This window comes from Taeniopygia guttata, chromosome 1 (assembly GCF_048771995.1).
Source record: "Taeniopygia guttata chromosome 1, bTaeGut7.mat, whole genome shotgun sequence".
Taxonomy (NCBI): domain Eukaryota; kingdom Metazoa; phylum Chordata; class Aves; order Passeriformes; family Estrildidae; genus Taeniopygia; species Taeniopygia guttata.
The window spans coordinates 74,349,107-74,375,990 of NC_133024.1; the positions used below are offsets into that span (position 1 = coordinate 74,349,107).

The 26,884-nt window shown below is 37.4% G+C and overlaps 1 protein-coding gene across 3 annotated transcripts in view; it reads left to right on the forward strand.

Moving 5' to 3' along the window:
* Positions 1-26,884, forward strand: part of GPC6 (glypican 6) — a 718,331-nt gene that overhangs the window by 197,556 nt on the left and 493,891 nt on the right. For 2 of the 3 annotated variants that reach the window (XM_072931246.1, XM_072931248.1), the window contains exon 2: positions 20,259-20,417. The exons of the other annotated variant lie outside the window; for it this stretch is intronic. In XM_072931246.1, coding sequence (XP_072787347.1) covers positions 20,259-20,417 — 159 coding nt within the window. The remainder of the gene's footprint in view (positions 1-20,258; positions 20,418-26,884) is intronic. 3 annotated transcript variants of the gene reach the window in all.

The following is a 26,884-nucleotide window of genomic DNA, read 5'->3' on the forward strand; positions in this document are numbered from 1 at the left end:
ATTCAAGTGCCATGTGCAGACTGCTCTGCACATATCTCCCATAAAAAAGTCTAATATAAGCAAATACAGTTTCAGTTCTATATTTAAACAGTATTGACAGTGAGGTGCACTTACAAGCAATAAGGTAGACTTTTAATATGTCATAATACATATTATTTATATCAAGGTTAACACAGATGAAAAATGTTGCCTAACGTTGAGATATTTTACAGAGCTGGTTGTCAAAATGATAACACAAACTTATTTTTTTCTTTGTAGTGACTGAGACATAATTTAGTAGTTAGACAATAACTGGTGATCTAGCATGATTCCCAATCCAGGAAGATTTGGAAACTTCCTAAACTGTGTGGGGTTCCTCACAGTACTCTTGCACTATACCTGGGGAGATGTTCTTCTCCTAACTAGCAGGACTTGCATGTGTTGGAGTGTTTATTGAGAGTGTACACAGGGGAAAAAATGTAATCAAGTACCTCACTAATTGTATGGGCATACAAATCATCATGAAATGAAATAATAACCTTCTCAAGTGCTGTATATTCAAGCTGGACATTATAAGTTTCTTTTTAGATATGTTTTAAGAGAACATAGTGTCTCATTAGCTTCCCTGTTGACAGCATGTTTTCTGTTTTAAAATTTTTATTTTAGTGTATTTAGATCCTCTTTTTTTCTTCCCCTACCATTTATTTCTTCCTGAATGCTTATCAAAATCCTCCTTCCAGTGAAAGAAATTACAGTAAATACAAAGTAAATAGACTTGATTGTAATGCATTTAAATGCCAGAAGGAAATTATATTGAAAAATATGTGGGTTTTTGGTTTTTACTTTAAAATTAAAAATCATTTAAATACCCATTTTAATATACTGCAAACTGAAAATATCTTCAACTTTCTAATTTTTTAAAAAAATTACTTTGGGCCAATATTAGCTTGTGTTTCTTGCAGTTTCTTGCACTTGCGTTCTTGACAAAAATGCTTTCATATGGATCTTTGCACTTTGCTCTGGGAAGATGCAAGTCCTCATAGGTATAAGTTTATAATTTAAGTCACTGTTTCCCAAAAAATCAACTAATCTTTTGTCTCAACACTTCTGAGAATTACCTGTCAATTAAACTGAAATCATCCAGATCCTCTAATGTGTAGCGGATATGAAACTTTAGGCAGACAATATGTGAAAACTTATTTGCAAGTATCATGCACTCTTTTGTTTCAAGGACAGTAAGATAACACAAAAACAATACAATAATTTTCAACATCAAAACAATTTTCTGAATATTTATGAGACACATAACATGGATAGAGGTGAGCCCAGTAGACTACCACTTTAATAGACAGCTCACTTTAGTCAGATGTAAAAAAGTTAAAAAAGAATTAAAAATGTTCAGATCTTCCTATTATTTAAATGTATTGCTTAGGATGAATTGCAGACCAGTCCCAAGTGAATATACAAACTGTTGGCTGCTTTCTGAAAGAAAAATGGAAACAGCACTATGAGCCAGAAAGGCAGCTTTTCCAAGGTGGCTAAGGAGAAAAATGCATGTGGAAAATATTTCCGCACAAGGGGTTTCATAAAGTTGCAGATCTTGAAAACTGGTAAGAGAAAAAGGTTTTCAATCTTGCAGGTCTTTCAGGCTTTCCAGTGAGTCCTGCCAGTCATTGTATCTGAAATCTGTTCTACAGAATTGAACAGAAAATACAGACCAGAAAACTCTTTTCTTTCTATTTGCATTAAATATTACTCAGTAAAAAAAAAATGTTAGCTTTCTGAGAAGTAGAATACCTCCTTATTTTCTCCCATCAATTCTTGGTGAAACTTCAATGTTGCCCTGATTTTTAAAAGTGTTTTATAGTTCTTTTAAAAATTTTAAAGTTCTCATAAAACTTCTTTAGCCTTCTGATAATGTTTACATATTTGAGAGTCAGAGTTCCCACACAACTTCATGTAAAAATAGAATAGTTTACATATTTCTCTGTAGGTAGAGAAAAATAATTGATTAATCTTTGGACCAGTGTGGTTGGAGAGGTGGTAATTCCATCCTCCAATCCACGGTCACCTTTAGAATTCTATAAATACCAGATGTTCAAATAAAATGCTCTTTTTCTCCTTTGAACTTACCAAGCTTCTGTGTACTCATATCATGTCCAATAGCAACACTTAAAAGCATTTTTATTTAGTTTGTGAGTAAAGCATCCTAGGCAGCACTGTCCCCTGAATGTTTCTGCAACAGCACAGTATCGAAACCAGAAGAGTGTGTAAATCTTTGCATCTTGTTAAGACACCATCCTTACCATGGACTGACAATGTAAACTCTTGTCTTTATTTTAATTTCTTAGAGGCATAAGATTATGATCATCGAAAAGTTTACAGCAGTACTTAAGTGTGTTATTTTAAAATACTGCATGATGAACTGTAGTGTTTTTACCCACAGCTTTTATGAAGACCTAGTTGCTTCAACTGTAATTTAACATCTCAGTTGCCTGGGAGGAGGTGTGGAGATACTTTTCTTTTTCTGAGTGTCTGTCTAAAATTGAGCTTTAATTAATTTTTAAAGTTTCAGCTTGCTTCCATTAGGTAACTTACAATTTCAAAACACTATTTGTCCTTGAACTTAGTCCATGTGGCAGATTTCACTGAGACTGAATAGTCAGTTTTGAAGATTGAAGGCATATGTACATAGGACAATATTATTATGGAAGACTGTATATGAAGATTTTATTATATTTTTGGAGTTCTAAGTATTTGGTTCTGTTATTGTGGCACACTGATAAATAACAATACAGATCTAAATACAACTGAAGGCAAAAACATCAGCCAGTAAAGTCAAAATATCTGAATGAGATTGTTTAAATGAATTCTAGCAATCTGGGATGCTACAGACTACATCTAGAAAAATATCACCATATTTTTCACTTTTCATTGTTTCTAAAAAAAGACTAAATTTTGTATGAAGCATTATCTGCTAGCTCTTCTTCAATGATTTCACTTCTCTTTTTCACACTCCATATGTCTGGTTTGTCACCCATATGCAGCTATACAAGCTTGCTGTTATACTCTTTTGGCTGTGTTTTGGCATTAAAAAAAAATGCTAATTGACATAACCTCTTAAAAGTTGCTATAGAAGCAAGGGTTCTGTGGAAAAATACCAATGTCTTGTATTCACAGCAAAGCTGTGTGCCATTGAGCAAAATCTTGAAAGCGTAACTACCAGCTACAGTGTGTTTGTGGGTGTGGGTGTTGCAGAGTGAACCCGTAGGAAGGACAACTGTCGCCTCCTGGAGATCTCCAACTGTAAAAAGCTTCTTTAAGATCTCAGCCTTCATCCTGACACTGGATCATGCTTTCTTAAGAGCCATGTCTGAATCGGGAAGATTTAGAAGACCAGGAGATATTTTCTGCTTGCCTGCCTGGCTTAACCAGAAAAGTGCTAGCCAAAGGGATTGATATGCACCTCCAAAGCAGGTGGCATAGTCAAGCACATACTCACATTCCTCTACCTCTTTTGGAGCACAAGCTGCCTACTTGATCCCACACTTCATATTATTTAACCTTCATTCTTCTGTTGTCCCATAAGAGGGTAATGCTGTGGCATTATTGGTGCGTTTATTCAGGTGACATTTTTTCAGTTCAAAGTATCTGTGAGGTTTTGTTCTGTCTAAATAATTAGTGTGATTTGCTTTTATAATCTATTTTAGTTGAGAGCTTATGAAAATTAAAATAGCAATGATATGGTTCTTTCTGGACAAATGTTACATTATTTATACCCTCATTATTAATACACTTTGACTGTCTCTCTCTTTTCATTTCCCTTTCTTTCAGTCCCCGTTTCCTGCTCATATTTCAAAAGCACTAGACCTTAGTTTGACAATTTAATTACACTGTCCAAAATGAAACTGAGACAATCTAAGAGTTGTAGTCCAATCTTGGGTGAGCCTCATAGTTATGCAAACTTATACACTGAGTAAGTGGGTAAGTAAAGAAAATATGACGTTTGACTGTTTTTTTCTTTTTTTTTTGAGGATTTTGGGATCATTCAAACTTGCAAAAGGGCAATTTAGGCAGATCAGAACTGAAGATTATATTAGCTTGACTCCATGAAACGAAATGGGTGAACTTTGTTCAGTTCTGAGCAGCAGAAATAAAGCACAAAAATGATCATGCCATGCTATGGGAACATTTAATAAAGTAAGATGTAGTCACCTGGGGAACGTCATGACACCATTGTATTTCTTTGATCAATCCCACTTTCACCGGTTGGATGTCATTCCCTGTAGTATGTCTACTTCTCAACTAATTAATCTGTTCTGATGATACAGCCCCTTGTAAAGGCTATTCTGCAACATTCAGAGACCTGATTTGCTCATAAAATAGCTGACACAATTTCAGTTTGATCATTTTGTATTTTGAGTGTGTCTTGTCAAACAAGTCTTAGATGCTATCTCAACTCTGAATGATAGATCAAATTAGCATTAAATCACTGCTTGCTGCTTCTCTTTGCAGTCTGTACTCACAGATCTGCAGCTTGACATGAAGTATGCAGCATCTACCTTTAAAAATGCAGGGAGCTGAGTTGATATCTTCACTCTAGAATTCATTCCTGAAGGAGACAGGTTAAAGCTTTGAACTTTTCTTTGTATTACTTATTTGGTCTTCATAGATCTACTATATTGCAAATCAACTTAGAATTATTGTGGGACCTTAAAAGATTCTGTCACTATCATATGTGCCTAAGTCTTTATTATTATATTGCTTCCTTTTTTAAAATATTTTAAACAGAATTTGATATTAGTGGTAATAGTAATACTACTTTCAGATTATTGTAGCAGGAAGTTGATAGCACAGAATTTCTGGTTTCTTGCTCTGGAAGCTTTTAAGTATCACTTGAATGAAGAAGACAGCGAAGGTGCTTAATTTGCTGTTTCCTTACATATCTTAGGTATCAGTACATTAAGGTTGTCTCGACTGAATTGATCATCTGATTATGAGTAAGTAGTCACAGATTTATAGGTTAAAATAGGGAAAGGTTGTATCAAGGACGATAATCATTTGATACATGAATCATACTGTTTCACTGTTTACCAAATACAACTTTAACTATAAGCCAGCATGTTTGATTAATTTTAGATCCTGTTTGCCCAAATCATGATTGTGGAGGTCATGACCATACCCAAATCGTCCTGTATTTTTGTAGCTGTATAAAAGGAAAATCAATAATTTAATAATCAATAAATGATGAGTAATAATACTATTATAAATTTAAACTCCAAATATCTATAAAAAATACATTTTCCAGCAGCTAGTCCTAATGAATTTTAATGCTGGCAGTTTTTATAGATGAAGGACTTCAGGTGTGTAAGTTATCACATAGAGTTTAGTGGTCCTTTCAGATGCAAAACTTATTGCAGACTTTATTATTGTCATCATCATCATCATCATCATCATCATCATCATCATCATCATCATTTAAGAGTTTATGCTGGATGTTGTGGGTAGCTTTCATTTTTTAGGAAGTAATGTTATCCTGTGGTAGTTATTTTATGAGTTGTCAGATACTAGTGAATTATTAAATGACAGCAAGGAGTAGCCTAGATAGCTGTTTTGTGGCTTGTTTTTAATTAGTTTTTTGTGTTTTAGAACTTGGTCTGAGACTATGCATCATTAATTTTGTATGATAACTCCATTAAGATAGAATTTAACTTTTGTGTTGGGTTTTCATGGCCAGGTCTTTGTAGAAGGGGTGCTCCAGGGGTGGTTTCTGTGAGAAGCTGCCCAAAGCTTCCCCCATGTCCAGCACAGCCAATGCCAGCCGGCTCCAGGATAGGCATTCTGCTGGCAAAGACTGAGTCAATCAGGAATGGTGATAGCACCTCTGTGAAAACATATTAAAGAAGGGGGAAGAAGAGTTGTGCAGTTGTAATGGGTGCCAGAGAATAGAAGAGTGAGAACATGTGAAAGGAACAACTCTGCAGACTCCAAGGTCAGTACAGAAGGAGGGGCAGGAGGTGCTCCAGGTGCCAGAGCTGAGATTCCCCTGCAGCCCATGGTGCAGCCAGCCCATGGTGAGGCAGCTGTGCCCCTGCAGCCCATGGAGGTCCATGGGGATACAGAGATCCACTCTCAGCTCATGGAGGAGACCCACAAGAAATGCCCAAAATGGCTGTGCAAAAGAAAGTTGTGAACCTGTGAGAGGTCAGTGCTGGAGCAGGGTCCTGGCAGGGGTCTCTAGATCCATCTCCTTGCACTTCTGAGGGGAGGGGGTAGAGCTGGGAAGGAGAGAGAGTTTAGGGAAAGGTGTTTTTAAGATATATTTTGCTTCTCCTTAACCTGCTCTGATTTTGTTCATGATTTTTTTCAGTTAATACCCCCAAGCTGAGTCTGTTTTGCACATACTGGCAGTCAGTGAGTCCTGTCCTTATCTCAACTCATAAACACTCCCTTGTCCACTTGCAGAGAGGAGTGATAGAGAAGCTTTGGTGAGTGTCTGGCATTTAGCCAAGGTCAATCCACCACAGCTCTAGATATTTTGCAACCATATTGTGAGGAAGGATAAATCTATTTAAACGTGCTATATATATTTTGAAAAGCATTCTATTCTGTGGAAGAGAATTTAGAGTGTTCCTAAAGTGATGTTAAAAGAATGCTTGTAGTAATCTGATTCTCCCTTTAAGGACATTAATCTTTTAACAGTAGTATCAGCTAAGATTGGCAGTGATAACTCAATCACTCAAGTAGTTTTGGATTTGCATTTGGCAGAAAATGGTTGGCAGCATCTGCAACAAGTGCTCAAAACTACTGTTGCAGTTGAGCAACTGCTGTCACTGAATGGATGTAGAAAATAGCCATAAACTTTAAAAGAATATTCATTAAACACAGTACTCATTAGGCAATTAGTGAGCTGCACCACATTAATTACACTGCTTAGAAATTGCCTTGAAATAGGGACTTTTTTCCTTAGAAAACAGGAGACAAGAAAAAAAAATTACAAAAGCTTTGGTATTTTCTGTTTAATCAAGATGTAAAGGATTTCCTTTTCCTTATTTGCACATGGGTTTTAGTGAAGTTAATAGCACCTGCATTATATTATTCCTCATTATAAACCTATAAATCTCCTTTAGAAACATAAAATGCTGTGAAACCTGTCAACTGGTAGTATATTGTATTTATTAGGATCATGAATCCCTAATTTGTAATTTAGAAAAGTGCCAGCTCAGTGAAGAGGTTATTTATTGGCAGATGTGTATATTCTGTATATGACTTTTTCATAAACCATTCTGGCTTGTTTGCTGATGACTTCTTTTGCAGAATGTGATTTGTTGCCTTATCTCATAAGCCCTCTGTGAGCAGTCTGAGGTTGATATACGTTTTGTCACAGAAGCAGCCTCACCACTCTGTTTTTTCAGAGAATGGTTTGCAACAGTTTCACAAGAAGAAAAATCTTTTTTCACTCCATGTTTTTAATTGCATGCTCAGTGTTGTGCAAATGTTCATAACTTGTCCATATTATTTCCAGTTGTTGTAAATCACCACTTCAGAGCAAAGTTCCATCTCCTGGGTCTTATTATTGCCCATGAATCAAACCAGGAAAGAGAAACTTTGCAGGCTGATGTTCAAGAATTGTGACAGAGTTAAGCAGTAACTTAAAATACATGTAGAAATGACAGTGAGTGGAGATCTTCTTTTAGATGCTTTGCACATTTTACCAAATAACTTTTTTTTTTCTCCTTGGTAATTGCAGGCATTGCCTTTACTTGCAGACATTTACTCTGCGAAGGCTGGGAAAGACAGCTGGACGTTTTTCCACCTATAGTTCACTGGATGTATTCCTTAACTGAAACTTGTCAGTCATCTTTTATAACTCTATTTGTGATACACGGCCAAAATACAGTATATATTACTTACTTTTGATAATCAATGCAGACACTTATAAGAAAAAGGATAATGTGAGTTTTATGAGGACATCTATTTTAAATAATTGTAAGGACAGTAAAAGTCAATACTATTGCTGAAAATGTCAACTCTATAGACTTTAGAAATTACTAGTAACTAATATTTAAAGAATAATACATTGCCTAGAACTATTTTGTTTAAATTTTTTTTTGCCAAGGTGAAAAAACCCAAAATATTCCAGGCCCAAGATTTTAGGCATATATTAGTCCAAGAGAGCACCAAAAAGTGCTGTAATTTATTTACTACTGCTGCTGCTGAGCCCAGGGTTGAAATATAGTTCATAGTTTATGAAAAAAAAAAAATTCCAAAATATTGCTCTTTCCTAAATATACATGATTAATATTGGAATTATGTGCATGTTGACCTAGCTTTTATTTTACAGATTTATTCTTCCTGTTTGCAGGGATTTCTATAGATAATCACAGGCACTCCCTGTTAGGGGTCTAAATGAGTACCACTTTTGCTCAGATGGCACAATCACAGAGCCCCTTCGCCTGGCCACAGGACTTTCTCCAAAAAGGAGGAGAAGGAAGGGAGTAAAGGAAGGCAAATTCAAACTGTTTAACCAAAGGCACCGAAGGAAGGCATTGAGCCCTCTCACAGAGAATAAGAAATCCTTACATGTAGAACTTCAGAGATAATAATAACCTGGAAACATCATATCTTCATCTGCAACACAGGCTTGCATGGGTTTATGAATTTTATAGCTGTTTTTAACAGTTTTTGGGATAAGGTGGGCAGTCATTTGAGGTCCATACAGACATCCTCAGAGATATCCTTACATTTTTGCCTGTCATTAATGTTATACCTTAATTTGGCTCCATCCATGCAGCAGAGGCCAGGGAATACTTTATTCTGAATAGCTTCTGAGAGGAGGAACTAAGACAGGAGTGTACTCAAGGTGATCTGAATTTACACAGATGCCTTAGAGTCTTATTTATACTAAAGGCAAAAAGCACAAAGGACTTTGACATAGTGTTTGCCAACTTTCTTTCTGGCTCAGTCTGCTATAGATTTGCAAAAAGTTTTCTCCAAGAGACAAGTATTCACTTTGGATTGTATCTGTCCATGTTGTGCCAGCCAAAGTACACAGAGTAAATAGTAACAAAGTGTGCCTAGTGTTCTTTATAGGAAATAGCGCATTTAATCATAATAAAGAATGATCAAGCTTTATATAGGAAAATATGATGCCTGTCATACCCTTAAGATTATATTCTTTCAATAAATATTTTTTTTTAAAGTTTGGCTGTTGTTTCAGGAGTTTTGGGGTTTTTTTAAAAGTGTGACTTGTAAAATAACCACAAATTAGTGGGAGGCTGGTCACTGCTATAAAGTGCCAGTCAAAAGCGGTGATTGTACTGAAGAAATGAGCCCCCAAAAAAGATATATGAAGAAGGTAAAAGTAATTCTCTAAAGGGCTGATAGAAAAATATAGCTTATTACTTGATTCTTCTATATTTAAATGCTTTGATTAAGTCTATAAAAGTGCACCAAAGGCTTTTAATTTACAGAGTCAAAAATGTCCATTCAAAAATGTGGTTACATAAGAGAAGACTTCAGACATCCAAAAAGATTTTCTTTCAAGCTGATCTTTAATCATAAAGGTCAAACCTTTAACATTAAAACACTTGAGGAGCAAGAAACATTCAGTTATTGATTTTGAAGACCCTGATCCTTACCAAGTATCACAGTCCATAGAGGGGATTGATAGAAGTACAAAAATAAAAAAAGCTAAAAAGAAATTTTTCAGACTGGTTTTGTGTCTAAATGCAGGGGAAAAAAACAAAACCAAAACAAAAAGTCCCACATGAACAAAAACCAAAATGCCCACTCTGTAGGTCTAACACTAGATTAGATCTCAAACACTATTGGGAATAGTGGAAAAGGGAAATTGTTGTGGCTAAGCTGCTATCTTCTAAAAAGCTTTCTTTTTTCTTTTTGGCAGTGATTACTGTGGCTGGATGATATTATGGAAGCATAGTTTCTGTTAATTAGAGCGAGCTAAAAGTTTTTTTCAGATCAAACAGTGTTCTGCTGGAAAATATTGATTGAAAAAACACCACGATGTAGCAAACAGGTTTTTCTATTACACTGCATTCATTACACTGCCTACATTCTCAAACTTGCAGTCTCAGCAGTGCAGGACACACCTGCCCTTCTTAAAGCTGGGAAGCCACTTAAAGTCAAGGACAATGTCATGCTTGCTCTGCCAAGACCTCTGAAGCACCCTTCTCTAATTCACTGTTAGAATTATATAATCATCATGTTGGAAAAGACCACGAAGAGAGACCAACTGATAAGATTCAAGAAGAAAGCTACTGATACAGGAAGGTATAAAACCCCACAGGAAAAACGTGACAAACTGGAGGGTGGCAATGAAGAAACAAGGAAAATCATCTAATTTGTGACCTAAATGATGACTGCATGAACACTGAGAAGTATCTCATGACTTATCACTATGGTAGTCAGTCTATTGATTAGCCTCATGGCTCTGTGGTGACTCTGGGAGCCTTGACTCCCAAGGGTCACGGGAAGAACGTCCCCAGCTGCTCCTCCTGATCAGCCAAGTAGAAGAAGATACCACAGTATGTGGATGCATTTTTCTGCAAGTGAAGCATGACTGCAGGTTCCTCTAGCCATATGTATCAGTGGTTAGGTCCTTTTTTTTGAGGGATATACCGATAGCCCTTGGATACACATGGAAAGGACAGAAACTTGAGAACTTGACCTGAACCAGCAGCTAAGGGAATTTCTACCTCCTATAATATGGAAACCTCAGAGATTATGAAAATTGGCAAACTTTGAGACAGCACTGGGCCTGTAACAGGAAAGAAACTATGTAGTTCATGCTCAGGAACCCTTCAAAAGTTTTCAAATTCTGCTGAAGAGTGACAGCGCTGTTTCCTGAACCATCTTTAGTCCATATGCCCCCCAGGCAACTTTAGTCACACCAGCTTCCTCCCTTTTCAGAGGATGCCTATGAGTCCAGCTTATCTGAAAGATGGGAAGATCTGGACAGGTTCTACAAAGGATGTTACAGCTAGTTATTGAAACTGAAAATCTGAAAGGAATCTCAAAACAGCAATGAACAGGATTTCAAAAATGTCAGGCCTCGCTGCTGAACCCTGAGATTCCTAAGGAAACATAATTTATTGAAAATGTTTCAGAATTTCTTGCATATTCATAAAAAGTTTGCCCATACATGGTTTTAATAATACAGAATTTCTATTTGCATGATATACTTGACAATGTCCAGTGAGAAATTTTTTTTTCGTATTGATAATTAGAAGCTTTGTAATTCACAGGGTTTTTATGCATGCTTTAACACATAGGTATTTTCAGTTCCATGAAGTTATATTTGTCACATAAGTGAATCAAAATAGTCTGAAAGTAGTTAGTCAATAGGAAAAAAAAATTCTTTCATGAGAGGATGTCCCTCTGGCACATTCTCAGTGGATATCTGTACTGTATTTTTTTCCTCCCATGTCAGGTGATATCCTCTGTTATTGAAGAAGAGTCATTTCAGCACTCATAAGAGGACTGCAGAAATGGTCTGAATCCCTTACTTGTGTAAGATTTATTGTGGGAACATAGGCCATTCTCTTCTGCACCTTTAGGAAAGACCTAAATACTTATTTCTATAGTTCTGAGACCCTCCCATCTGAAGAAAAGGCCACTTGCAGAAAAAGGCATCCACATACTGTGGTATCTTCTTCTACTTGGCTGATCAGGAGGAGCAGCTGGGGACGTTCTTCCCGTGACCCTTGGGAGTCAAGGCTCCCAGAGTCACCATAGAGCATGTCCAACTAGTACCAATGAGCCATGAGGCTAATCAATAGACTGACTACCATAGTGATAAGTCATGAGATACTTCTCAGTGTTCATGCAGTCATCATTTAGGTCACAAATTAGATGATTTTCCTTGTTTCTTCATTGCCACCCTCCAGTTTGTCACGTTTTTCCTGTGGGTTTTTATACCTTCCTGTATCAGTAGCTTTCTTCTTGAATCTCCCACAATTATATCTTTGCCTTGCTTCCAGTACCTTATTGGGCTTTAGCAGGGACTTTCTCACATTGTAACAGTGATTGGATCTGTAGAACCAAGCTGGGGATGGGTAAACTTGCACCAAATTTGGCTCACAGACCACAGAACTCCTGCACAGGGGTAAGAGGACATGATTTTTTTCACCATTTGGCCTCTCTTGCATTGAGTGATTTCTCTGGCCATTATACTTGGTTGACATATTCTTAGCATGCTTCTGTGGAGGAAAGGAAAAAAGAAAATAAATTTTCCCCCATTCCTTTATAAGGTAAAAAATACACAAACTTGGAGAAAGTGCTTTGCTTCATGCCTTACAGCTTGTGTCACAGTAAGGTTAATACTTAGGAACTGGTAGAGGAATTTTGCTTTTCACAGTGGTTGGCTTCAAACAGAAATTACGGGACAAATGCCAGCATTTCTGGCCCTAAATTTCATGGGTAGACCTTGAGTCAGTATGATAACAGGACGACTAGATCTTTACAAATTATAGCCTCCCCTTTTGTACTGTCTTTTTCCTGAAGGAACCAAGAAAGAGGTTAGGCTGAAAAATATTTCAGTAAAGAGTTTATGGCAGAGGCACCACAGACTTAACCACTGGTGTATCCATTACAGCCTATGACTTATGACCCACACGACATTATCATGTTTGTCTTCCTGAGCTGTTTCTGTGACTGGCATTGCAGGAAAGCATGTCATTATTAATCAGAAGACAAAAAAGTGGATTAATCTGTTTAATGGCAGCACAAAAAGGTTTCACTGCGCTGATTGAAGGCATCAGTATAACAGAATCATAGGAGAGCACTTTGATTAATGACTCTTAAACACTTGTTTAGTATTTTAGAAACATGGATTTTATGCACGACAATACAGTGATTAGCAAGGGATCTCCACAACTTTAAAATACACTTGACACTTCAATCAAATGGCATGACTGTATCCATTTGGCTTTAATCTTTGATGCATGTATATTAGTAATGGTATAACTATCTTAAAGACTGGTTTGGGCAGTACAGCATACCCAGCTAATCCCAGGAAGCTAAATCCAGCACGCTCTCCTACTGCAACAGTATTTCGGTGGGTATGTGACCTAAGTGGTATAAATCTGTCTCTGATACACCATATGCTACAATCACATCTTTGGATTTCAGTTTTGTATGAAGAATGTTGAGGAAAATCTTTATAAATACATGAATGTGTGCAATCTCATCCTGCTATGTTAATAATGAAATTGTTCTGAGGGTGGATTAAATTTAAAGCCTGCCTTGCATTGTGTTTTGTGGTCATGGTAAAGAAATGTGCTGCTTGTATTCTACTTCTCACTATAATGCTATATAAGATATTTCTGCTATTATAGTAGGGGACATAATAAACAGCAAAAAATCAATTTGTGGGAGGGGAAGTTAGCTGCTGTTCCCAGGTGGGAGCATGCTTTGAAATCGGAAAATTGCAGCCATGTGAGATGATGAAACTATTGGTGCTGAATCACAGCCTTGCTGTTTGCTTTCCACAAGGCACCGAGCACAAAGCCAGTAATACACTCTCCAAGAGGTAACTAGAGATTCTTCTCACAAACTGTGTTATCAAAAAACAATTTGTCTGGCTGTGTATGCTTGGAAAATAAAATGATCCTGAGTGTTGGAGTAGTGGTACTGCTTCTAGTAGTTTAGTTGGGAATACTCGAGGGACTTCAGTTCTTTCTTTAGCATCTGTGTAGTCTTAGTCTGAACAAGTTTGCCTTGGCCTTGGCTTCTGTAACTTATTACTGAAATCTTCCCAAGGACAACAGGGTCAGGGCTTCTTGTAAATGAATGTTCCCTGTGGGACCTGTAATGAAGAGGCTGTTAACTAATTATCAGTCCGTTTGGAAGGCATTCATTTTTTAATTGACCTCAAAGAAATCAAGGAACAAAAGGAATCTGAGCAAAGATGATTTGAGTTCTGAGGCAAACAAATGAGTCAGTTTTATTCTTGGGGTAGTTGCAGATGTTTATTGGAGTCCACCAGACATAAAGGGTTTTCAAGTTCAATATTCCTTTGATTAAAATTAGGAGAGCTGTGTCTGATGGCACAATCTGTGTGTTACAGACAGGTTTCCCTCCCTTCCTGTAGCTGTCATTTTCTGTGCAAATATTGCTCCTGTCATCACTTGTCAGGCCAGTATTACAATGGAATTAATTTAAAACATAATCTGTTTCCTTTTAGTTTGAGTGGGAAAGTTCAATCTGTGACTTGAATGCCAGGTGCAGTTTTGCAGAGGCTGCTTGCAGGGCTGTTATACCCCACAGAGAAGATAATTACAAAGTCAGAAGGAGCCTTAGGACTTTATGGTTAGCGAACAGGGTTTTGTCCAACAAAATGATATTTTAATTTTTGCTGTTTGAATATTGCCTGAAATGCTAAAATTCATGTTTCTAATTTATTTTTAACTGCTAAAAAAGTTAATGCAGGAAACATGATAGTGCTGCTTGTGGGTTGTTTTTTTTTTTTTCAAATTAAAGATGATTGTCAGTAAAATTCTTCAGCAGCACTGTTTTCTCTTAGCAGATGTGTGACAGAATGGCGCAAGTGTATTGGAGAAGTGTAGCTTTTTCTAATAGAAAATTTCTAATGTGATCATTAAGAGTTTCCTATGCTCCTGATTTCACCAGAGAACTTAAATTGAAAACTTCAAAAAGTAGGTATTCAGAAACATTATCACCCATACAGAAAATGATCCAAATCTCGAAACATTGGGCAAGGGTTAAAGTTGAATGAGGTTTTTCTTTTAACTCTATTCATCATCATTTTTAAGACAATAAAAAATACAGAAAATTGGGTGGAAAATGTTAACTTAGAAACAGAAGTAAAATGGTTCTAGTAGTTTATAATTCTGAGAGGTATGAAGTTCTGAAGTACCTAATCACAGAACCACAGAAGAGCCCACTTGGAAAGGAATTCTGGCAGATCATCTGGTCTCAGGTACTGAGGGAATGGGAGTCCTGATGGGGTTAACTAACACCCTTGTCCAGTCAAATCTTGAAAACCTCCAGCAATGAGGCATCCACAATGTCCCCTGCAGAGGTTATCCCAGTGTCTGACTGTTCTTACTTTAAGAAATGTCTTTCTTATTTCAAGATGAAACCTCTTCTGGTACAATTTTTATCTTTTGCTGCTTGTCCTCTCCATGTGGGTCCTTGTGAAGAGAGAGGCCCCATATTCTTTGTACCTTTCCTTTAAGTACTGTAATACCTTGGGTCCCACCTGACCCTTCTCTTTCTCCAGGGGAAAAAAACTTGAGTCTTTCAGTCTTTCCTTACATTCCAGTCTTTTGATCATCTTCATGATGTTTCTTTGGACACTCTCCAGTCTGCATCTTTCTTGTCTTGTGGGGACCAGAATGGGGCATGGTGCTCCAGGTGCTCCAGGTGCAGCCTGACAAGCACTGATTATAGAGGGATGATCATGTTTCTACTCTGCTAGAAATACCCCTGGGGATGCAAACCAGTATCAGATTGACATCTGGTAAATTGTTGGGTATTGTTGATTCCTGTTGGCTGGGTGTCCACTAGGAGCCCCCATCCTTTTCAGCAAGGCAGCTCCCCAGCCACACCGGTGTCAGCATGTGCTGGGCTCTTTAGCTATTCTGTTCCAGGTGCAGGACTAGAGACTTGTCTTTGTTAAAGCTCATACTGTTAATAAATTCCACTGCTTTCTCCACAAGTGGCTGAATATGAGCAGGTCTGAAGCAATTATTTCAAGTTTCAAAGAACACAGTAAGTGACAAAGCCAAATCACATCAATGTTACCTGGAAGATGAAAACTGTAGAACTACCTTTTCTACTTTTAGGCTCTGTTGATGAGGTGAGGAAGTTTGAAATCACACCTTTAATTTACCCCTTTTATTTAATAATTTTTATTCATTGTTGGATTTATGAAGAAGGGTGGTGACTCTGTTTCTATTCTCCCTAGTCATACAGTTAGCCCTAACATTCTGTGAACAGACCACTATCAGGGCTCTACATTTATGATTAGAAGAGGAACTATAAAATTTTGACTGCCTGAGAAAGAATTGCTTCCAAAATTGCTAAACTTGCAACATGACCCATAAAAAATTCTGCTGGACAATAAATATGTTATGTGATAATACTTCCCTTTCTAATAATATAATCAAGTTGTTCAGGAAATCTGGTGGTTAAATTGTTAAGGGTAGTGTTATATTCCATAGGGTTTACTGATCCTCCAGACTGTATCTTCTGCAAGCATTTACCACTCTCAGATCAGTTCCGGCATTTTGATACGCAGTGAAAGCATTTATTCAGCTTGAGAGCTGTAAGTTGCGATTTTTTAAAGACTTCTGAGTTTTGTAGCACATTTTAAGGACACCAAACAGTAATACATCTGAATATAAAACAAGTGCTTTATAAATTGCTTTATCACACTTCAAAGCAGCATTGCTAGCAGGATTGCCAAATTCAACTGCAAAACTTGCCAATTTGGATCATGTGAAGGCAGGTGTGAGATTACAGCTGTAATAAAACTGAAATTGAATACTGGTAGCTGAATTTGTAGTAGGCAATTGATTTGATTTATATAACATAAGCCACATGAGGAGAGATATGTAGGTCAGCATCTTCAGCTGGAAACGGTGGTTAGAAGAGTTGTGGTAGGTCGCTGGGAATATTGAGTTAGTAGCTGTTCAGCCTGGCAGAATGCTGGTGCAGTGTAACTACATTCATGTCAAACTTGTTTGGGGAGACACCATTTGCAGCAAGGAAAAACTAGTCAGTTATAACCCATGCCACTTGTGCCACAAAAATTGTTGCTAAAATTAGCATAAGAACCTAGACCATATGGAGTTTCCCAGGGCAAGAACTGGTACATTAGTTATGGGCACATTTTCAGCCTGCAAAATACTTGAGGTGTGTAAATACACAAATTAGTGATTAAACACTTTCTATGGTAATAGAACAATGTTTTACAAAATGCAAATAGTAAATGATCCTATTCAAAAAACCAGAGGAAGCACAATCAAATTAGCATGCAGAGTTATTTCCAATCCAAACAGCCTCTTAAGTCATGGATTTGCACAAAAGAAGAAAAAAAATTCAAATAAAGCACACACCCCTTAATAAAACTATCCAAACTAACAACAAGAAACCAAAAAAAAAAAAAAAAAAAAAAACCAACCAAAAAAACCAACCAAACAAAACACCCCAAAGACACAAAACCCCCCTGCCCAGCAAGTTTCCCTTTGCCATTCCCAGGAATCACATGAGCTTTTGTCCAAGTTATGAACTTTTGGAAACTGCAGCCAATCATGGCCAGTGTAAACATTGCAGGGCTTAATGCTTTCTAAAAGCTTTATTTTTACAAAATTAGCTTGAACATCTTAGGCATACAAAGACTCCATTTGTGTGAACTAATGGAAAATAATTTTGCTTTATCTGTAGTCTGACCTGATCTTCCAGTGCAGAAAAGAGAAGGAAGCAAAAACCTAGAAACAGAATATGAAAAGTAGCACAATATTTCCATTATTATTTTTTTCCACAGAAATGTAGAGAATATATTGAAAGGAAGAAAAACAAGAAATTTGTTGTGAAAAAACTTCATTATTGTACAGCAAATTTTTGTGACAAGAATGGGTGGTTAGTATGGATGATTTAGGAAGACATATTTTTGGAGAAAAAGTCTATGCGGTAATGTAGGAGTTGTGAGTGTTTCTGATAAATGTGAGTTTCTAGTCAAGAGCCTCAATGAAGGAATAACCAGTGATTTAAAAGGAAAAATCTTAATGAAAATACATGTAAAAGAAATCAATTAGAAGGAATCAGAATGAGTTTGTAGCAGGTAAAGTGAGAAAAAATTTTTGTAGCAAAGCAAACCTGAGACTCTAAATGAATCAGAGAAATAAAAAAAATTACTATTCCTCCAAAAAGACTGTTCAATAGAATTTAATTTGTCATAATACTCAGCATCATATAGCGTCTTAAAAAATTGAGACTCGTGGCTGTTACTAAGCACAGCGCCATGAGATTACCATTAGGCCAGCATATAGCCTGACAATACTGAGAAACAAACAGAGCCAGGCAAAAAAAAAAAAAAGAGTAAGAACTTCAGATAAAGACAGGAAAGAAAAGTGAATTTTTTAAAAATTTTGGGTTGCAATGGCACCAGAGGATATTATCATAATAAAAAGCATAAACTACCACTCTGACTGGAACTGGGAAAGTAGGTATTTTCAATAAGGAAAAAAAGCCTGGATTTATTGAGGAAAGGGGGTTGCAGACATTATGGATGGAACATTTTTTTTATTTAATCAAGCACACAGCACTGCTTCTAATGATACAATATTTCAACTTTACTTGTCTTTCTGACATCTAATAAAAACTCACATTACTGTTACTGAAATAACCTTTATTGTTTCTTATTATGGCACCTCCCTTACCTGTTGAATAGTTGCAGTTTAATGTGACAGAGATGTAGAGGGTAAGGCAAACATTAGTCTGCCACTATCTTTTATGTTTGACAGCAGCTGGCTCACCAGTCCCTGTATGTGTTGTTTATGGCTTAGATGTGTGACTTTGAGGATGGAGAGGAATTAATTTCTTGTGGTAGGAGGGTGTAGCAGACATGGGAAGCAATCCTTACAATATTTTGGTGGTCATGGGATATAATTTTTTCCCAGTTTTATACAAAGTTTTATATCATGGTTCATTTGGACATGACTGGGACTTGTAGGTAGTACTGCCAAACAGTAACTGATAATAATAAAATTATCCTTTCTGAAGATGTATAGCTATGAGCTTTTAAAAAGTCTTGAGACTGCTAAAAGAAACCTCATGGCATTATAATTCATATATTACGAACTCTTGCAGAAAAAAACAAATTAAGATGGGGTGAGGAGTCAGAGTTGAGGAATGACTAAATTTCAATTTAAAAGACTTCATTCGAGAACTGAAACATAAATTCGAATAAGGTGAGGGCAAACTCAAGACAGTGTTTATTCTAAGCATGTGCAAACCACTTTTTGATGCTGTCTTCAAAATGATGCAGCAGCTAAATGTATTATACCCCTGGGAAGCATAAAACTTAGGGCCTGGTTCTCCTCACTACATAATATGAATGGTGAAAAGCAGCCTTAAAGTAGGTATAAATTGCATTTAAGTCTTCTTTATGGCTCAGCTGTGGTAGAAAGGAGCCTCAATATAAATGAGAATCGGGTCCCCAGTATTTATTTAACCCTTGGGCTTTGTATATCATTTTATTTGCAGTTTTAAGAGATTTGCAGGGGATTTTCAATCAGGAGTCGGTGTACCGAAAGCTAAATGTTTTCATTGCCTTACAAGTAACTTTAATCATACAGGCAGATCATACTCTTTATTTCTCAAGAGGAAAAGGTGAAATTTTCTGCCTTTGTACAAACCAAGGTAAATGTTTCTGACACCCTTAGTACAGTGTCAATTGGAAATTCACATTTTATGTAATAACAGACCATTTTAATTTCATGAGTTGAAGAATTGGTTTCCACGTGCAAATTGTACTGAAGAAAGCAATATTGTCAGAAGAAATGGCAGAGTGCTTCAAGAGATAAATCTATTGAATTAAATAAGAGGCTTTCATTACCTTTTACATTGCATTTCCATATAATATAAGCATTAATTAAACTCTTCATTGCTTTTTTCCTATTCAGCAGAGCACTTGCTCAGTCTGACAAGAAATACTGCCCAAGAATACCCAAACACAATCATTACAATATGCTTAAGAAGAGGGAAAGGAAGGGGAGAAGGGAACAATGTTTTGGTGCACTTGGACAAGTGGGACCTGTCTACAAAAAATGCATAATATCTATTCTTCAGGTTTTGACAACAAATGCATAATTGTTGTTTTGTAATTTTTGACAGATCCAGTGGCTTGTAGTAGGTCATCTCACTAGATATTTCTCCAGGCAATTTGAATGCAAACAAAAAGCAGGAAGTTGTTTTTCAAATTTTAAGTATGCTTCAGTAAATGTGGAAGGCTTCTTCAGCATGGGAGAACACCTGGTGTGAGGCACTTTTACTTTTTGAAGTATCAAAACAACTCTCAAAGTGCGTCTCCTCTTGCCTGCAAGGAATATCCAGCTATAGCAAAATTGTTGGTACAAATTCAAGATGTTTCCTGTCAAGCTCTTTAAGGTTTGTCTTAAAGAGTTCCCTGGATAGACCACAAAAACTGAAGACCGATGGTGTATTTTGGTTCTAGCACATTTCTATCTGTATTCAAATATTTCTAATTTCTTCTTTTCTTGTGATCCCAGGGGAACATTTGAGAATCTGCCCTCAGGAATATACATGCTGCACCTCAGAAATGGAGGACAAGTTAAGCCAACAAAGCAAACTGGAGTTTGAAAACTTAGTGGAGGAGACAAGTCACTTTGTACGCACGACTTTCGTATCCCGGCACAAGAAGTTTGACGGTAGGCTGGATATAATTTGCTTACTTCCAAGGTTATGGGATTTAAAAGCCACAGTATCCATAATAAACTCCAATGCTCTTTTCTTTCCAATTAGATATCACATTTGCAGTTGTCAGTTTGGCTAAGATAAGGGTTAATATACTGCTGGTATGCTTATCAGCTTTGTGAGTATTGCCTTTAATTACAATGACATCAAGAATCAGACTGTTAAGTGCCTGCAGGCTTGGCTAATGTTGAAAAAAGAGATTAGATATGCATAGAGAGGTTTATAATTTTTGTCTCCTAGTTTCAAGTGCAAAATTTAGGTTTGTCATTATGTTCACTATTGCAAGATGAATGGTGGATCACCCATGATTTTTGTTATTGCAGAGCAGTATTTGGGTAGTTTGTCTTTTTATAGCCTTAAGGCTGTTGTTTTTTTTCCTGCGTGATTTTCTTGTGATGTACAGAGGCTCTAAGAAGGCATCTGGCTTCCAAATATTAAGACCTCAAGTTGTGTTCGAGAGAGATTATCATACAAACCACTTAAGCAATATTGAACACATCTTTTCTACCTAGAAAGAACAGAAAACAACAGTTTGAGGGTTTTATTTCTTTGTGATCAGCCTTTATAAGATCTTTTCAAGATCAAGGCTATGGTGTGGCAATTTGCTAAATGAGTGTTTTTGATACTGAACATTAAGCTGTTTTTATGGTTGCATCCATATTTTAAATCATGGTTTTATCTAAATGTGAATTCTGTATTTATGTTGAAAGTGTCATCCTGAGCATTTCTGCATATCTGTAAGTTGAAAAGAGTCTGGCATTAAGAGGTCTAATTCAGCATTGCAGAGAATTGCAGAGCAGGTGGAAAGCGTGCAAAGAGGCGGGGGTAAAGCTGACAACAAGGTAATGGATCATATGCACACATTTAGGAGAATGGTGGAAGTGTTATCTCTGAACTTGGAAGCTTGCTTCAAAAATCTTCAGTCCCATTCAGAAAGAAGTGAAGATGTTTCTAACTCCTTAGGGTAATTCTGTATTATTATCCAATTAAAGATTTTTTTTTTTTTTAAATATTGGTTCTCTCAATGTAACACAGAAGAAAAAAAAATACTAAAGAAAGGAATGGAAAAATGTAATACGAAGATGAGCTGGAAGAATGTCTTTAGCAGATCAGAGGCGAATGTAATTTAGAGAATGTCCTTGGAAGGTGGGGATGACTGCGCTGCTCTGAATTGCGATGACTTCCTTTTTAACAAAAAAGTGTACATTTTTAGGTAGTGGATTTTAAAAATTTAGTTATCTTCAAAGGATCAAAAAAAAAAAATCTAGAATTTTTGTGTAGTGTCACAAGATGAGTGTGCAAGCAGAACAGACATTTCAAACCATCTACAGCATGAACAGGGCTTTTTCTTTCCTGGAAGGAAACTGGGGTGTTCTCTGTTCCGTGACCATGCAGCACACTGAAAACACTCAGCTAATTGACCACAGAGCTCAGACAGCACTTTGCTAATTCTTTGTCAACTCCAGGCCTTTCTGTATTGCATTGAGTTTAAAGACTTTACAGCTTTTTCAGTAATCTGCAGTTCTGTGTCTTAATAGTGATGGTAAGGTATGGCTTAAAGTTCCTGATTGGATGTAAATATCCCCCTCTGGGATCTGCTCCACAGAAAATTGGAATAAAAGACTAAGTTGTTTTTTCTATCTTATTATTGATGTTTTAAAGGAAACTTGCAATGCAATGTCTTATCAGAGAGCATTTGAACTTTGTGTATGCTTTCAGAATTTCAATGCTATTTTAAAGCTATTCAAAATTTGTTCACTTGTGTAGAAAAACTGCTTCTTTCCAGAAGAGCAAAGACATTAATGAAAAAATATATTCACCTAATAGATTTTCAGTGTAAAATCAGCTAGATTTCTTGCAGTTTAAAATGCAATGATACTTATATTAAGATAGATAGCTAAGGTCCATGTTTTAACTGTTCAAGCACAAACCAATTTTTTTGTTATTTCTTAATTTGGTACTATCACTTAATTTGTGATTGCACAAAGGAATTCTGATACATAATTCTGCCATTTAATGCTAGTACACCACAAATAGCAAAACAGATATAGCCAATTGTGATAATTTTATGTGAGTTTTGCACAGTACCTGTGTTTGTCAAGAGCAGCATATGTAAGCAATAAAAGAATATATGAATATCTAAGTTATGCTGAGATAGATATCAGTGTTGCTCCCTTGAGGAGTTAATTTCAGCTATAGTTGCTGTCAAGCTCTTTTTTTGTTCAGATATTCATATAGTTTTGAGAACGCTTGAAAGGACATCAAAGGGATATCTTGCAGAATTTTTTTAATGCTGCACTAGACATCTTAGGGTAATACCAAGTTTTGCAACATAAGACTTTTTAGAATGTGAGCTCTTTACAATTTTGATCTGACCTTCATTAGCCTTATCTTTCTTAATTTGTTTTCAGCCCCACAAGCATAGAGCTTAGATATGATAACTTAAGCATAGATATGATGTTATGATTTCCATTTTGAGAGGCAATTTGTCATGGTGTGACACGGGAAAAGAAGTTTTTTCGGAAGGAAGAGGTCAATCCAGTCAGGGGTCAGGTTTGGATACTGACACTTGGGGTGATCAATTGAAGGTGGACACGCCTCTGAGAACTCAGAGGGGTTAAAAGCGGAATTCCCAGGAGAACTCGCTTTTTTTTGATTCCGGTCATCGCAAGGTACAGACCTTCCCCGCCCAGCCTGGGCTGGGTGGGGGAGGGGAGCCATGCGGCCTGCAGAGGTAGGCCAGGGGGTGAAGGATCGGAACCGAGCTGGGCCAGCTCTTTCGGACGGAAGGTTGGAGAACATCTGGGATGTCTTTGTTCCCCCCCAAAGCTAGAGGGAAAAGAGATAGAGAGCCAGCAGACACCTGGAAGTTTGCCAGCAGAGGAGAAGGAGGAGGCAGGGGGGGAGGGAGGAAGATGCCCAGCATGGGGAAGATGCCCAGCGTGGGAGATGGGAGACGATGGGAGACAGAGTCCTGGGCCAGATTTCAGCCTTCCGGACAGTCCAGGACTTTTAACCCTTTCCTGTGAAATGAAGGCTTTATGAAATATTACTCCTCCTCAATTTGAAGGAAAGAGAGACAGCCTGGGACCTCAGATGTTCAGAGAAGAAGGTTGGAGGGAGATGATGGAGTGGCTTTTGGCTGGACTCTTCTTGTTAGCCATAGACTGAACCACTCCTTTCAAGAGGGACTGCATTTTAGGGGGATGCACTGGTCAACCAAGAGATCTCCTTCAGCAACTACCAGTTCTGGAATGAACAGAGAGAGCTGAGGAGGGTGTGAGGATGCCCTCCGTCTTCAGAGAAGAAGAGAAGGCAATCTCTGTTCTTGGATCCTTGGCCCCAGGGGAAAATGGGGGGGACAGTAGTCCCAAAATGTGATACTGGACTGTTGTTCCTGGTGGTCCTTGGAAAAGCATCCTTAAAGGGGCCCTATAAGCAGTCTCTGTCCATGCACGGTGGTGAGAGCACTGTGACATGGAGAGGAGAGTGTCACACTGGCCGGTGTGTCTGGGCAGTGCCACGTGTGACATGGAAACACAAGAGGTGGCAGCTGTGTTTCCTGGGGGTCTGTGGTGCAAGGGGGACTCCTCTCTTCCCCGATGGACTCAGTATTGATTATATTGAAGGGTGAAAACTCGATTAAGGATCCAACTGGGTCTCGCTGTGGTTTGTTGGAGTTGGGTGGTGGGAGGAGGAATGTTTTGGAAAGTTTTCATTTTGAATTTTGTGTGGGTTTTTTTTCCTTTCTTTTTTTTTCTTTTTCCCTTTATAGTATTAGTAGTAGTGTAATAAAGTTTTTCCTTTGTTATTAAGTTTGGCCTGCTTTGCTCTGTTCTCGATCGCATTTCACAGCATTTGATTGGTAGGTTGCATTTTCATGGGGTGCTGGCATTGTGCCAGCGTCAAACCATGACACAATTTGAGATCTGTTTTTCTTTTCAGGATTTTTTTCCCAGATTCCTATTCATGATCTAGTCTAAAAGGAAACTCAATCTACTGTAACTTGAACATTGTCTCTTCAGCCTCTGATGAGACACATTTTTACATAGAATCACAGAATCCAAGCATGGCCAAGATGAGGGATGGCTTTGTCAACCCTTCTGCTCCAAGCAGGCTCAGCTATCACAGGTCACCCAGAATCATGTGTAGCCATATTTTTAATAACTCCATGGATAGAGACTGCACAGCATCTTCGAGCAACTTGTGCCAGTGTTTGACCATCCTCACAATACAGTGTTTTCTTGTGTTTACATGGAATTTCCTGATTTGTTTTGGTTTTCTTACTTTGTACCTATTGCTGTCACTGGGCTACATATCCCCCCACTAGATATTTATGCATGTTGATAAGATCCCCTGAACTTTTCCTTCTCTGGGCTAAACAATCCCAACTCTCTCTACCTCTGCTTTTAGATTAGGTAGTCCAGTCCCCTCATCACCTTACTGCCCCTTGCTTGGATTGCACCAGTATGTCCTTATGTGTCTTGTACTGGGGTGTGCAGATCTGAACCTAACTCTCCATGTGTGGCCTTATCAATGCTGAGCTGAGATGAAGATTCCCTTTCCTCAGCCTGCTGGCAATGTTCCTACATAATTTCTGTGTCAGTTTTATATTTTGTTTCACATGAAGTGCAGTACTTCCAAATCTCTACAAGAAATAAATTTCTGTAATAATTAAAAGCAATAGCAGCTAAAGATGAAATTTGTAACAGAGAACTTTAGAAATTACTAAACAATTGGGAACCATCTATGATCAGAAAAAATATACTTTTCTTTTAACTGCCTATCATTTCTTGCATCCTAAACCCCCTTATAATCTTTAATTTCTTATTCATGTATACTCCACATCTCTAAAGGGCTGTCATTGTATTGGAACTTTTGACTGCTCCATTATTCTAGAGTCATTTATTTCTCAGAGTATATGGGGTTCAAAGATATGTCAGAACCAAAGATCTGACAGTATAATTCTTCATTCAGTTTCCATGTTCTAGACAAGTGGAGTGCATTAGCATAAGTCACTACACAACATAATGCCAGCTGCCACTTCTTTCTTGGCTGAGCCTTATGTGCAGATGTTTCCATCTGTATTGCCACCATAATATTGCGTATTTGTCATTGCAGTGACATACTAGATGGTCATTTCAAGCAAAATCAGTATCTGGAATTTCACTAATAGGTGTGTGAGGATTCACAGAATCTTCTCAAATAAATAAAGCCTTGAAATGAGAAAAGTTCCTTTGAAACAACAAGTGCTCGATGGTCCTAGCAAAGAGTGCAATACCTGTTTAAGCAATGGGACACACATACCCTTCCAAACACTATGAAAAGAAACAAAAAGCCTTTCTAGCAGGCAGGAAACACACAGGAAGTGAAGATTTCCAGCAGATACAAATTTTTCTCTTACCTCAAGGCTTCGTGCAAGACTAACACGTATAAGCAAACTCCTAATGATCAGCTGTTTCCAATTCCTAACCACAGACAAGTAATCATGATCCACTTCCTGGACCTCCACCATATACCTCAAAATAGCTTAAAATATATTATGCTCCCAGTGTAGCTGTAATAGCATCATCTTATTATCACCAATTCCTTTGCATAGTGACATTGCTGAGCAGCTGTTTCACACACAAGCCAATTTCTTTTAAGTATTGCTCCATCAGCAACTGAAACCAGCCTGGCCAGAAGGTTTTGTCATGAATGTTAATGAGGATACGAGTAGCTGTTCAGTGACATTTTCTCACTAATCCTTTGAATTAGCATAGGGAAAAATATAACAAAGAGTTTTAATTTAAGCTAAATAGATCTGAACCTGATAAAAGACATACTGTCTCCTCATTCTCATTAAAAATTACACTAGCAGTCTTTGCAGTGGTGTTAAAAATGAAGGAATGTCTAAGAATAGCTATTGTGAATTTGAATGGATATGGATAGCCTTCAGAGCATGTGTGAGGCATAATGCCTTTTAAGGAAAGTAACCTGAATAGCCTAAGGACCAATCTGCAGCCGCATTGATCTATCATATAGTGTCATCATTCCCCATGCTTCTTTTATTTGCAGTCTAGGAGAACAGTGATCCATACCCATTAGTGCCGCTCATATATATCTTACAGTCATTACCAGCAGTAGTGGTGTAAATTACAGGGCAGCAAAGTTTCACAGATGATCTCCCATAATAATACCTACAAGAATAGCTAACATCCCAGACACTCTGTATTCCCTTTTCTTGCACACTTTATGAAAGAACTTGGAGAAAAATAGCAGGTTTGAATCTTTCCTTGGATACTAGAATTGAAAAAAAATATGCTTTGTGATGTTGGTTTCCAACACAGTAAGAACTTTTCAAAGAGATTAAATATTATACCCAGTTATAACTGTCTCATTAAACTTGGCCAAAAAAAAAGTGTGAAAAGTGAAATGAGAG